This window comes from Papaver somniferum, chromosome 2, assembly GCF_003573695.1.
Source record: "Papaver somniferum cultivar HN1 chromosome 2, ASM357369v1, whole genome shotgun sequence".
Taxonomy (NCBI): Eukaryota; Viridiplantae; Streptophyta; class Magnoliopsida; order Ranunculales; family Papaveraceae; genus Papaver; species Papaver somniferum.
The window spans coordinates 83398206-83410256 of NC_039359.1; the positions used below are offsets into that span (position 1 = coordinate 83398206).

General features: G+C 39.1%; 3 protein-coding genes and 1 pseudogene across 4 annotated transcripts; 1 reads left to right on the forward strand and 3 right to left on the reverse strand.

Moving 5' to 3' along the window:
- Positions 1 to 1058: 1058 nt before the first annotated feature.
- On the forward strand, positions 1059 to 3236 carry LOC113348226 (L-gulonolactone oxidase 3-like). The gene is made up of 3 exons (XM_026591932.1): positions 1059 to 1902; positions 1980 to 2235; positions 2339 to 3236. The coding sequence occupies exons 1-3, from the start codon at positions 1219 to 1221 to the stop codon at positions 3139 to 3141; spliced, it is 1743 nt and encodes a 580-aa protein (XP_026447717.1). The 5' UTR covers positions 1059 to 1218; the 3' UTR covers positions 3142 to 3236.
- Positions 3237 to 3312: 76 nt separating this feature from the next.
- Positions 3313 to 5350, reverse strand: LOC113348225 (L-gulonolactone oxidase 3-like). Of its 2 annotated transcripts, XM_026591931.1 has the most exons (4): positions 4633 to 5350; positions 4290 to 4545; positions 3621 to 4202; positions 3313 to 3530 (listed from the first exon to the last, which is right to left on the reverse strand). In XM_026591931.1, exons 1-4 carry the CDS (start codon positions 5329 to 5331, stop codon positions 3394 to 3396), a joined length of 1674 nt encoding a protein of 557 aa, XP_026447716.1. In that variant the 5' UTR covers positions 5332 to 5350; the 3' UTR covers positions 3313 to 3393. The 2 variants fall into 2 exon arrangements, with proteins under 2 accessions (XP_026447716.1, XP_026447715.1); XM_026591930.1 differs by having other exon boundaries at positions 3313 to 4202.
- A 409-nt stretch (positions 5351 to 5759) lies between these two features.
- On the reverse strand, positions 5760 to 7716 carry LOC113348224 (annotated as a pseudogene).
- On the reverse strand, positions 7691 to 9438 carry LOC113348227 (E3 ubiquitin-protein ligase PUB23-like). Its single transcript, XM_026591933.1, has one exon. It carries the CDS (start codon positions 9188 to 9190, stop codon positions 8114 to 8116), a length of 1077 nt encoding a protein of 358 aa, XP_026447718.1. The 5' UTR covers positions 9191 to 9438; the 3' UTR covers positions 7691 to 8113.
- Positions 9439 to 12051: the final 2613 nt, after the last annotated feature.

Genomic DNA, 12051 nt, shown 5'->3' on the forward strand with positions numbered 1-12051 from the left:
TGATGGACATCACCACGAAAGCACCATCAGCCAAGCATTAAGCTTAGCTAAGTGATCAGACTCATCACCCACTAATCATCTCTATTTCTGCATTACAATTTTGTGGTATTCCGAAATCAAATTTCAAAGGGATCTTAAGCTCTCGCAATTTTTTTAAAACAGATATGGATGGACGTCGCCAAATGTCCACTAGTCAGCAATGAATTACAAATCTTCTCACATTTTTCACATCAACAAAATCATCAACAGATAAGCACTAGCTGAGTCATCGACCACCACTCCAGCGGTCCAGCCATATTTCTTTAGTCTGATTCTGTGAACACTATCTGACGATTCAATCTGATTTTTTGGTTTAGTTTCCGGAGCCATATATTGGGCTTGGAAAAATTACTTCTCCGCAGGAATGCGGCAAATGATTCTTTTTTGTTGCAAAAAGTATTAGTGCCACCTCATACCGTACGAACAGTTTTTTGGGGTGGGGGGGGGGGGGGGGGGATTTTTTTTGGTTGTCTACCGAGAATGATTCTGTTTGTTGAGTGAACATTAGGTGTAATGTCAAGTTAGTTGGTGCTTTATGTATCTGTTTCTGTTATTGTTCATTTTTGGCATCAAAATTTTGGGAATAATGGAGATGCAAATTCATGTGCAGAGATAGTATACTTGTTGTTAGTCATAAACAGTTGGTCTTAAAACTCGGTTTAGTCATCAACTTCTATTTTCCTAGGTCCATTGTATAATTCGCGTGGGAGCATGATAAGTGGAACATTTTCACATGCTACCAGCCATTACACAAAAGTGTCAAGAAACCGGCAAATACATGGATGCAGGTACCCACCGATTTTTGATACTCTTTTTCACCCAATCAATTACTTAAGCTTTAGAAGCAAACCGTGGGTTAGGTATCATATGGAGCAGACGACTCCTTGGAATCTTTGAAATGCAAAAAACACAGCCGAATTTGGGATCTTGGGATTCTCAGATGCCTTGTATTCTTTTCCTTTCATGGTCAGTCAGAACCTTGTTTTGGTCCTTCTAAATCAAAAGAATCCCTGGGATTTGTAAATCCACGGTCTAAATCTTTAAAAAAAAAACTGCAACTATCAAATCTTCAATAACTATGTGGACGGTAATTTCGATTCGGTGTTGGCACTTATAAATAAAAGCTTAAACTAGAACTACATAATAGTGGTACCTCATTTGGTAGTTAACTCTGCACGCATGGGTTCCCTTGGCATATGTCTGTCAGTACTCTTCGGTTTCGTTTTGCTTACATGGGATTCAACGGTGATCATCCAAACAAATGCAATGCCACCACCATCGCCAGTGAAATGCGACAGAAATGGCTGCACACTCTACAATGCATACGGTGTTTGGGACGATAGGAGGGACTGTCGGGCTCAAAGAGTAGTTTTCCCTGAAACAGAAGAAGAATTACTATTAGCTGTTGCTCAAGCAAATAAGAAGAAACTGAAAGTTAAAATTGTGACAGGATTCTCTCACAGTATACCAAAACTGGCATGCCCACTTCGGAATTCATCAATACTTATAAGTACTGCAAAATATAACTCAGGCATAGAAATTGATGTTAACAATATGACTGTTACAGTTGATTCAGGTGTAGGTTTACGAAGTTTGATCGATAAAGTCGAAGAAGCTGGGTTGAGTTTAGTCGTTTCTCCGTACTGGGAGGGATTGAGTATTGGAGGAATTGTAAGTACTGGAGCTCATGGAAGTTCATGGTGGGGAAAAGGAGGGGCAGTTCATGATCATATTGTTGGCATTAGTGTCATTGTTGCTGCAAACGAGTCGGACAGTTACGCAAAAATTATTCAACTTGATGCTCAAAATCCTCTCTTTAATGCGGCAAGAATATCTCTTGGGATGTTGGGTGCAATCTCAAAGGTAAATTTTAGCTCTACCAGTTTTTTACTAGCTTCTATGTGGCATATGCATCCTCCAATATATGACTATACATGTAGGTAAAGATCTCGCTGGAAGCTGGATTCAAAAGAAGCATTACAAACGTATACCAGAATGACACCAATTTGGAGGATGAAGTCATGGATCTTGCAGTTGCACATGAATTTGCAGATATCACTTGGTATCCTTCCTTTCGTACTACAGTATACAGGAAGGATGATAGAGTTCCCTCGAACACTTCGGGTAATGGAATCAATGACTTCATAGGCTTTCAACCTACTCCTATCTTCCTTTCTGAATCTACCAGGTCTGCAGGTAAAAAAATTCATGGCACATGCCAAATTTTTTTGGCTTGCCCAACTTCTTTTACATGCATTTGTTGCAATAACGTTGATAATTCCGAACTGTAATTAAACAGAAGAAAATGTGGAGAAGACACGAGATATTGAAGAGCAGTGCGAATTGGCATCTACACTTGTAGGATACAAGAAATCATTAGCCAATGGTTTGAAAAACGACGGAGTTAGTTTCACTGGATACCCAGTCGTGGGTCGTCAAGGAAGAATGCAGGCTTCCGGTTCTTGTTTATATTCACCAAAATTGACCCAAAGTACATGTGTATGGGATCGAAGAATCAAAGGATTGTTTTTCTATGAATCAGGAGCTGTATTTCCAGCTTCAAATTTTGGAGACTTCATTCGAGACGTAAAAAAACTAAGAGATCTTAAGCCAAGCAACTTTTGTGGCCTAGACATGTACATCGGCTTTTTAATGCGTTTTATCAAGGCTTCCGAAGCATATTTAGGCCACCCTGAGGATTCCATTGCAGTTGATTTCACTTACTATCGGGCCAATGATCCCTCAACTCCAAGAATGAATCAAGATATTTTGGAAGAAATAGAACAACTGGCCTTCTTTAAGTACAGTGCAAAACCTCATTGGGCTAAAAATAGAAACCTTGCATTCTTTGGTGTGAAAGAGAAATATCCTAAGTTCAGTAAGTTTCTTGAAGCAAAGAAGGTGTTGGATCCTGGAAACATGTTTTCTACTGACCTGTTGGATGAGATAGTTTTCGGGATAGAATCCGCAAATGCTGCGGGATGTGCAATGGAAGGACAATGCATCTGTTCTGAAGATAAGCACTGTAATCCTAGGCTGGGATATTTATGCCAACCAGGCCTTGTATATACTGCAGCTAAAGTTTGCAGGCCTTCAGTTTAGTTTCCTCACATGGCCATACCAATTCTTGGCACCAGTAATTTAGTCATTGTTCAATAATCCTTTATAAGCTATTACTACCGCTGCGATTCTTGTAAATGTGCTAACTAAAGTTTTATAAAGTGAATGCAACACACTAGAAATTGCCTGAAATCCAACTCTCGGTCAGCAAAATATTAGGACGGCACCGAGCATTTTATTGAGAATATAAACTTAAAATGACAACTGAATTACAATTCCGTTTCGTCAGGCCAATTAAGAAGTTGAAAACCTACATACTCTTGCTTTATTATATATAATGCCTGGTTTGCAAAGATATCCCTTGCTTGGATTACAATGCTTATCTTCTGAACATATGCACAGCCCTTCCATTGCGCAACCCTCGGCTTTTGCTGCTTCATTTCCAGAAAGTATCTCATCAGACCAATCACCAGAGAACATATTTTCAGGATCCAGTTGTTTCTTTGCTTTAAGAAACTTACCAAAATTAGGATACTTCTGTTGCACACCCAAGAAGACGAGATTCCTGTTCTTGGCCCAATGTGGCCTTGCCCCATACTTAAAGAATGCAATTTGCTCCACCTCTTCCCATACATCTTGATTCAGCCTTGGTGTTGAAGCCTCGTTAGCTCTGTAATAAGTGAATTGGACGACAACGGAATCCTCTGGTTGGCCTAGATATGCGTCAGAAGCCTTAACGAAACGCATTAGGAACCCGTAGTATATGTCAGCCCCACATAAATGTTCTGGTTTCAGATCTCTTAGTTTCTTTACATCTTGGATGAAATTTCTAAACTTAGAAGCTGAAATTATAGCTGCTGTTTCGAAGCAAAATGCTCCTTTGATTCTAGGGTCCCATACGCATGTGCTCAGGTTATCCAATTTCGACGTATATAAACACGAACCAGATGTTTGCATTTTACCCTGACAGCCTACAACTGGATATCCAGTGAAGCCTAAATTGTTGTTTCTCAAACCATTGGCTATCAACTTCATGAATCCCACAACAGTATCCGCCATTCTACATTTACCGTTCACATTCCGTGTCCCCTCCAATACTTCTTCTGTAGTATCCAATAAAATACATGCTCAAGACATCTATCTAACAACTCTAAGTATGAAAATTAGAGAGATTTGAAATTTTAGCATACCTGAAGACCGCGCAGCAGAGGAAGTGAGAACTGAAAAAGATTGGAACCCGAAGTAGTCATTGATTCCATTCCCAGAGCTGTTTAAGGGAACTCTATCATCTTGTCTGTAGATGGTTGTATGTTTTGATGGATACCAGGTGATATCTGCAAACTCATGTTTCTGAGCAAGGCCAATGAATTCATCCTCAAAATGGCTATCATCGTTGTAAATATTTGTAATACTTCTTTTGAATCCAGGCTCCAGTGAAAGTTGTACCTGCGGAATATATCATATTTAGCATGAAGTCGATTACAGTGCAGAAATGATACCCAGACCACCGAGGATAAAACATTTAGGACTCACCTTTGAAATGGCCCCCAACATTCCTATAGACACTTTTGCTGCATTAAAAATTTGATTTCGAGAATCAAGCTGAATTACTTTTGCATATCCTTCAGATTCTTTTGCAGGAACTACGAGGCTTAGGCCGACGACATGATCATGAACAGCACCACCTTTTCCCCACCATGAACTCCCATGAGCCCCAGTACTGATTACTCCTCCAATGCTTAAACCTTCCCAATATGGTGAAGTAACTAAGCTCAATCCAGCATCTTCAACTTTATTAATCAAATCGCGCAAGCCTACTCCGGAATCTGCTGTAACAGTAAGACTCTCAACATCAACTTTGATTCCAGAATTGTACTTAGCAGTACTTATAAGAACAGAATTTTTTGTTGACTTTGTGCCTGGGCATGCCAGTTTGGGGATCGAATGAGAGGAACCAGTTACAATCTTTACTTTGAATTTCTTCTGATTTGCGTCAGCAACGGCTAATCGTAGTTCTTCCTCTGTAGTTGGGTAGATTGTTTTTTGCACCCAACACTCTTTCCGGTCGTTCCATACACCATAAGCACTGCGAAGAATGCATCCAGTTGCATCACATTTTACTGGTGATTGTGGGGGCATTGCATATGCCTTGGGTATGGATGTTGAACAAAACATCAACAGCCACAGACAAGAAACTAACCATACAAAGCTAGCCATTGTCAAGTTCATCATTCTTGTTGCGATTATTTGTAGTTGCAGGTAATGAAAGAGTTGGAGAAAAAAAAGTCTTCCAACAAGATCAAGAAAAATAAAGTGAATTTAAGAGTTGACTTGAATTAGTAGTATTAAGTAATGGGGTCCAAAGATTCTCCACATACTGTGCTGGATTCTAATTAAGAATGTGGTGGCTATGGATACAACTTGGCTAGATCTGTTTATAATAAGCAAAACTTCATTGCAACTGAAAGTGGTGGGTAATGGTTGTATGTGCAGATATATGCTGGGGGTTGTCACATGAGTACTTCTCAAGCCATGGGGTCTTGCAGTTCAGAAAAAACCATATCGAATACGAAAAACATGCTATTGTCGAAAATTTATGCTTGGCCAGCAAAATATAAGGACAATGCCAGTGCATTTTATTGGCAGTACAAACTTAAAATCAGAAGTACCTTATAAATAACTTTCTTAGGCCAATGAAGAAGCTGAAAACCTACATACTTTAGCTTGATCGTACACAATGCCTGGTTTGCAAAAATATCCCTTGCTTGGATTGCAATGCTTATCTTCAGAACATATGCACATTCCTTCCACTGCACAGCCCTCTGCCTTTTCTGCTTCATTTCCGAAAATTATTTTATCTGACCAATAGCTAGAGAACATATTGTCAGGATCCAGTTGTTTCTTTGCTGCGAGAAATTTACAGAAGTTGGTATACTTCTGTTGCACACCCAAGAAAGCGAGATTCCTGTTCTTGGCCCAATGTGGCTTTGCACCATACTTGAAGAATGCAATTTGCTCTACCTCCTCCCATATATCTTGATTCATCCTTGGTGTTGAAGCCTCATTAGCTCTATAATAATTGAAATCGACAGCAACAGAATCCTCTGGTTGGCCTAGATATGCGTCAGAAGCCTTAATGAAACGTATTAGAAACCCGTTGTATATGTCAACACCACAAAAATGTTCTGGTTTCAGATCTCTTAGTTTCTTCACATCCTGTATGAAATTTCTGAACTTTGAAGCAGGAAATATAGCTGTTGTTTCGTAGAAAAATAGTCCTTTGATTCTTGGATCCCAAGCACATGTGCTTAGAGTATTTGACGCGGACGAATACAAACATGAACCAGATGTTTGCATCTTACCCTGATGACCCACAACTGGATATCCAGTGAACAACAAGTTGTTGTTTTTCAAACCATTGGCTACCAACTTCTTGTATCCCACAACAGTATTTGCCATTAGACACTTGCCATTGACACTCCGTGACGTCTCCAGTGCTTTCTCTGCATAATTGCAATAAAATTGCATGCTTAAGAATACCACTCATATATGAAAGTTAATTAGAGGGATTGGATGTTTTATACATACCTGAAGACCTCACAGTTTTGGAAATGAGGATTAAATTAGATTGGAACCCAAGATAGTCATTGATTCCGTCCCCGGAGCTGTTTAAGGGAATCTATCATCTTGTCTGTAGATGACTGCATGTTTTGATGGATTCCAGGTAATATCCGCAAACTCGTGTTTCTTAGCAAGGTCCATGAATCCATCCTCAAAATGGCTATCATTGTTGTATACATTTGTAATGCTTCTTTTGAACCCAGGCTCCAGCGAAAGCTTTACCTTTGAGATGGCGCCTAACACTCCTAGAGACACTTTTGCTGCATTAAAAATTTGATTTCGAGAATCAAGCTGAATAACTTTTGCATATTCTTCAGATTCTTTTGCAGGAACTACGAGGCTTAGGCCGACGACATGATCATGAACAGCACCACCTTTTCCCCACCATGAACTCCCATGAGCCCCGGTACTAATTAGTCCTCCAATACTAACACCTTCCCAATATGGAGAAGCAACTAAACTCAATCCAGCTTCTTCAACCTTATTAATCAAATCGCGCAAACCTACTCCCGAATCTGCTGTAACGGTAAGACTCTTAACATCAACCTTAAGCCCTGTATTGTACTTAACGGTACTAATAAGAACAGAATTTTTCGACAACTCATTTCCTGGGCATGCCAGTTTCGGAATTGTATGCGAGAAACCAGTTATGATCTTTACTTTCAGTTTCTTCCTGTTCGCTTCAGCAACGGCTAATCGAAGTTCTTCCTCTGTTGTTCGGTAGATTACATTTTGCACCCAACAGTCTTTTCTGTCATTCCATACACCGTAAGAGTTGTGAAGCTTGCATCCAGTGGCATCACAGTTAACCGGTGACGGTGGTGGCATTGCATATGCTTTGGGTAGTGATGTTGAACCCCAAACCAATAGCAACAGACAAGAAGAAACTAACCATACCAAGGTAGCCATTGTTAACTTCATCTTCCCTAGAAACTATGAATAAGAGAGAAATTATTGCTGTGTACATATATGGCAAGAGTATTATACTCCATTAATATGAAAGATAACTTGCACATAAAAGCAACATTTTCTTCTTTGCTACATTTATTTGTGAAGCTGTAGGTAATTCCCTAAAAGCAGAAAAGCTAATCAATCTTAGAAGGCATCCACTCACATTATACTAATTAACTTGGAAGCGAAGTCAAAAAAGAATGTGAATCAAAAAAAGACTCGACTTTGGTGCCAAAATCACTTCACACCCAAGAAAAACACAGCAGACCCATTTCAGGGTTCATGTCCAATTTTCAGATTTCTTTATGATCTAAGAAAAAAAGAGTGCAATTTTGAATAAATCAAGATCCTTTTCCCAACATATGCACAATTCTAATTTTATTAAACATTTTTTATTGCAAACTACAACATCCTCAATTCCACCACATCCACAATGACACCCTTAATCAAATCTCAACCCTGAATCCATTGATTTCACCATCACCATCCCACCTTCATCACCAAAATCTAACCTTCCATTCTCTTGTGCAACTTTCAGTAACTGTGTCCCTTTTCTTCTCCCTCTAGCACTGCATTCTCCTTGCAAAGCCATAAATACTGCTCTCCCTACTTCTTCTGGTGGGCCCACCATCTCTCCACCTCCACCACCACCACTAGCACCACCGCAATAAATAGCAGCAAGGACACTAATGGCACTCTCTTTACCTCTTCCGACCATCCTCCCCATAACTTCAACAAGCATTGGGACCGCCAAAGCGTGGGTTCTGATTTCAGCAACCCCTTCTTCAACTGTACATATCAATTCCAATGCAGCTAATGCTCTCTCTGCTGCCGCCCCATCTAACTCTGTCAACACCTCCACCACTTCCATCACCGCCCCTGCTTCCACCGCCACGTGTCTGTTCTTTTCTGTTAAGCACAGAGCTAGTAACACTTTTGTTGCCGGTTTTGCCCCTTCTTTATCTTTTAGACTTCTCACTATTTCCTTCATTACAGTGACTGGACATGTGGGTTCATTACTTACATCTGTCGGTGGGTTTGGAACTAGAGAACGTTCAAGTAAGTGTAGGGTTAAAAGACGTGAACCGGTTGTTCCCGTTCTGAGTTGAATCTCTGCAACCCGGTACAGTTCTAACAGGTTAGTGCACGGTGGTTGCGGTGGTGGTGGCGGCGGAGGTAGTGATGGCTCCTCTTTAGGTGTATGGTTTGAAGTTGATTCTTGATTCAAAGTTGGTGGATTTTGTACAGGAAATCTCCATTGAGTAAAGCTTTGAGATGTTGTTGATGAAGAAGATGAAGATTCTGATTCAGGATGCGGAGTTTGTGATTTCGAGATATTAGTTGCGGAATGCGGTGGTTGTGGGTTATTAGAAACTGGTGGTGATGGTAGTGTAGAGGGTAAATGAGAATTAAGATTAGGAGTTGTAGGACTAAGAACAGATTCAGTGCAGTTGCGGAACATACCACATGAGAAGAGTGGACGAGGTGGGGTTTTGAGTTTCCCATGGTGGGTTTTCATGGTGGAGAGATTAGTGATGATGATGGTGAATGGAAGAGCTAGCAGGGAAGGTTTTGAGCTTGGTTTTATCTGTTCTATGTTGTGTGAATTGTAATGTACTGATGTTTAATACAGTAGTACTGAATTAAGCTGGGGAGAGAGATTTGAAAATGAGATGAGGAGGAGTTATAATGGTACTGAAAAAGTGTGTTGCAGAAACTGTCACACTGAATTTCTGAAGTTAACAGTTGCACTCACTACACTGAGAGTGACTTGATAATAACAAAAGTGTCCTACTATTCTATTATTGTATTGCACTGAAAATAACATGTCTTTCGCCCAAACAATTCTCGAACCACTTTATCTTCGTAGGGATATTTTATAAAGTATTCCTGTTTTGAAATGTACATTTCAAAAGTATCCCGTTTTTTACAAATTTTTTAAAGTATCACGTTTTATTCAAAAGTCAAATTTCATCTAGTTCCTATTAAAAGTCATATTTACCCCTGAACTACATCTCCTTGGTAGAGAGGATAATGATTCGACGATCCTGAAAGAGGGTGTAACGATCCTGAACTAGGCTCGACGAACCTGAAAGTGTTGTAACGACCCTGAAAGAGGGTGTAACGATTCACAAAATCACTCGTGGTTGTGGATCATTGTTCAAGTTTTGAGTGTTATTGAACACCACCAGCGCTTGTAAGTTCAAAGGCTACTTAACCGCTATGAACCATCATTGTGCACGGTTCCAGAACCCCTGACCAAAATGCTTATTCTTCTGTGTAAGTTCAAGGCAGGTATCTTACATGCTTAATATTCATAATAACAATTTTATTTTAATTAAGAAAGTGTTTGATTGAATTCCAAGCAACCCTACCTTGAATTGAAAGTTACTTGGAGCTTTGAAAATGTAAAGAGACTCTTGCAACAGGATTTCTCAATCTATGACGTCATTCTTTTGTCCTAGTTGTTAATATAGAGTCGTCCTTCATAACATAGGTTCTTCATAGAACTGTATTCTACGTTACGACTTTGAAGACTTCAATTAGGGATTCATGAAGGCCGACCAGACTATCATTAATTACCTTATAGTTCTTGAATCCGGATCTTATTTTTATTGATCTTTAGGGTTCTCGTAATCTTGGATCAGGAACGAGATAGATAGAAATCACAAAGTTCACTTTGTCTCGGACTTTGTGATTCCTCAAGATAGATATCTAAACTCTTCTTTGATTATTTTTTGGACTTTTCTTAGGAGGTAGTAATCCAAACTTCTCAGCTAACTGAGTGTAAGTGTTCCAGTTTGTGACGTTTGCTAAACTTTGTCTATTTCAAATAAATTTCCAATCCTGAATTTGAAACATATCGAAAGGGAAACCAAATAGGATTGTCTGTTAGAGGCAGATTGGTAACAAAAGTATTCATTGAGGTTGAAGAAACTCTTAGACTGTAAATAATGTCATCTAAGGGAATCAAGTGTGCAGAATCTTGCGAGGTTCAAGAGATGTAAGGAACACGACTGCAACATAATTGCTTGGAGGGTCGGTCTCAACTATATCCCAGTATGAAGTATGATAATAGGCTAGTTCCTTTAGCGATTTAATACAATATGGTGTTCAACGCTGGACGAGGTCCCGGGGTTTTTATGCGATTTAACCGAACTTACGTGTATAGTCTTCTATTTTAGTTTGAAGACCTAATTTGTTTGCTTGATTCTCAAGTCATCTTAGCTTGAATTCTAAGTTAACCCTGGTCTTTGAAAACTATAAATAGAGCATCTCTGTCAGCTGGGGAAATTAATCTGTGACACTTTGTATCCTAGTTGATTCTAGAGTCGCCTCTATTGAACTTTTAGGTCTATGATTAAAAGACTTCGCTTGGGGATTCTTGAAGCCAGGTCCGACTATCTTTACCATGATAGTTCGTGTATCCTGATCTTTCTTTCTGTTATCGAGGTTTTCGTAATCTCTTTCAGGCTAGATAGATAGTAATCACAAAGTTCTCTTCGTCTCAGACTTTTAAAGACTTATCTTAGTTGATTTTTCAACGATTGTTCTTGAGAGGTGGTTAAGAATCTAGGCTGCTCTTCAGGAGTCGTAAGTTCCAGATTTGTGAGGTTTTCTAAATTGTTTATTACAAACATATTTGTACACCTTGATATTTGATCTAAACAAAAATGAAGTCTGATACTAGCTAGTGTCTGTAGCGGCTTAATACAGTTTGATGTTCAATCTGGACGAGGTCCCGGGGTTTTTCTGCTATTGCGGTTTCCTCGTTAACAAAATTTTCCATGTCTTATGTTTTTCCTTTTCCACATTGTATTGTTTATCTTTATGATTGGATTCACACAGGTTTGTACATATTCAATCTAAGTAGATACGTCCTCTTAATTGTAATCGATTACGAGACTAGTTTCTTCTAGAATTCATATCTTGAAAGATACATAACAAGTTTAATCACTTGGTATAATTCCGATTTAATTATTTGGATACGACTAGATTGATCTTGGATATTGATTTTTGAGATCGTCCAAGTGCTTTGCTTAACAATCAGGTTCACGGACCTTGTGTCTGTATACATACTAATTGAGTAGAGGTTGAGATATTAACTCTACATACCTATTTTCAAGGATCACTAAGTTGGTCTACTTGTAATTGTATTAAATTTTGTCTACAGGTTGCCAAATGAAAAAGTTAAGTGTATTTGATCTCCCTGCGTCTTCATATTGAATAAACCCGGTAACATAAATGATAAAATTAAGGAATACATAGATTCAGAGCTAAAACAAAAAAAAAAAAGGGCCATTGCTTCGTCATCTTTAGCTCGAACTAGTTCAGTTAGATTAAATTGTCGCTTTTGAATGGTGGGAATTAATAAAATCT